At 56.6% G+C, this 774-nt stretch overlaps 1 protein-coding gene across 1 annotated transcript in view; it reads right to left on the reverse strand.

Moving 5' to 3' along the window:
- The window catches only part of LOC104122078 (cytochrome c oxidase assembly protein COX16 homolog, mitochondrial), a 66,793-nt gene extending 66,606 nt beyond the window's left edge, over positions 1-187 (reverse strand). The window contains exon 1 of the mRNA XM_035889797.1: positions 129-187. Within this exon, the coding sequence (XP_035745690.1) occupies positions 129-187 (59 nt within the window). The remainder of the gene's footprint in view (positions 1-128) is intronic.
- Positions 188-774: the final 587 nt, after the last annotated feature.

A 774-nucleotide genomic window follows, 5' to 3' on the forward strand; every position in this document is an offset into this window, starting at 1 on the left:
GCTGAGCGAGCCCTTACCCCCGTTTCTCCACGCGTGGCTGATCGCTTGTTGAAACAAACCCACGTGAAGCAGCGCGGCCGCGCTCGCTCAGCGAGCCCAGGTGCTCTCGCCTGACGCGGCCAGGTTACCCGTGAGAAAGCCCCAGGCTTAGCGGGGGGGCGGCCTCTTCTCCCAGGTGGCGGGCCATAGGGCGAGGGGAAACGGCCTCAAGTTGCGCCAGGGCAGGTTTAGGTTGGACGTTAGGAAAAATTTCTTCACAGAAAGGGTTGTCAGGCTCTGGAAGGGGCTGCCCAGGGAGGTGGTTCAGTCCCCATCCCGGGAGGTGTTTAAAAGCCGGGCAGATGGGGTGCTTAGGGACGTGGTTTAGTGGTGGGGCGGCAGCGTTAGGTTAATGGTTGGACTGGATGATCTTAAAGGCCTTTTCCAACCTAAAGGATTCTATGATTCATTATCCACACTCGCGCAGATGCATCGCAAAGCTCTTGGAATTATCGGGCCTTCGCTGAACATGCGTGGCCAGTATGCTGGTACCACGCTGGCCCGTGGAGGGCCTGTCCCCCCCACTGGCCTTCCTGAGGAGAAAGGCTTGTCGGGGAGCGCGTCCCTGTGCCCTTCGCCAGCTCCAGCTAAGTCGCTTGGGTTTCATATAGCTCCCGCCATACCTATGGGTAGAAAAGGATGTGAAGGGAGGCTAAAGGGTTAACAAAAGGACCTTTGTGAAGCCAACTGTAGATCCATCTTAAATTGCTAGCATTGTGTTTTAGATTAACTTAC

Source organism: Egretta garzetta, unplaced genomic scaffold (assembly GCF_000687185.1).
Source record: "Egretta garzetta isolate BGI_Z169 unplaced genomic scaffold, ASM68718v1 scaffold2, whole genome shotgun sequence".
NCBI classification, from domain to species: domain Eukaryota; kingdom Metazoa; phylum Chordata; class Aves; order Pelecaniformes; family Ardeidae; genus Egretta; species Egretta garzetta.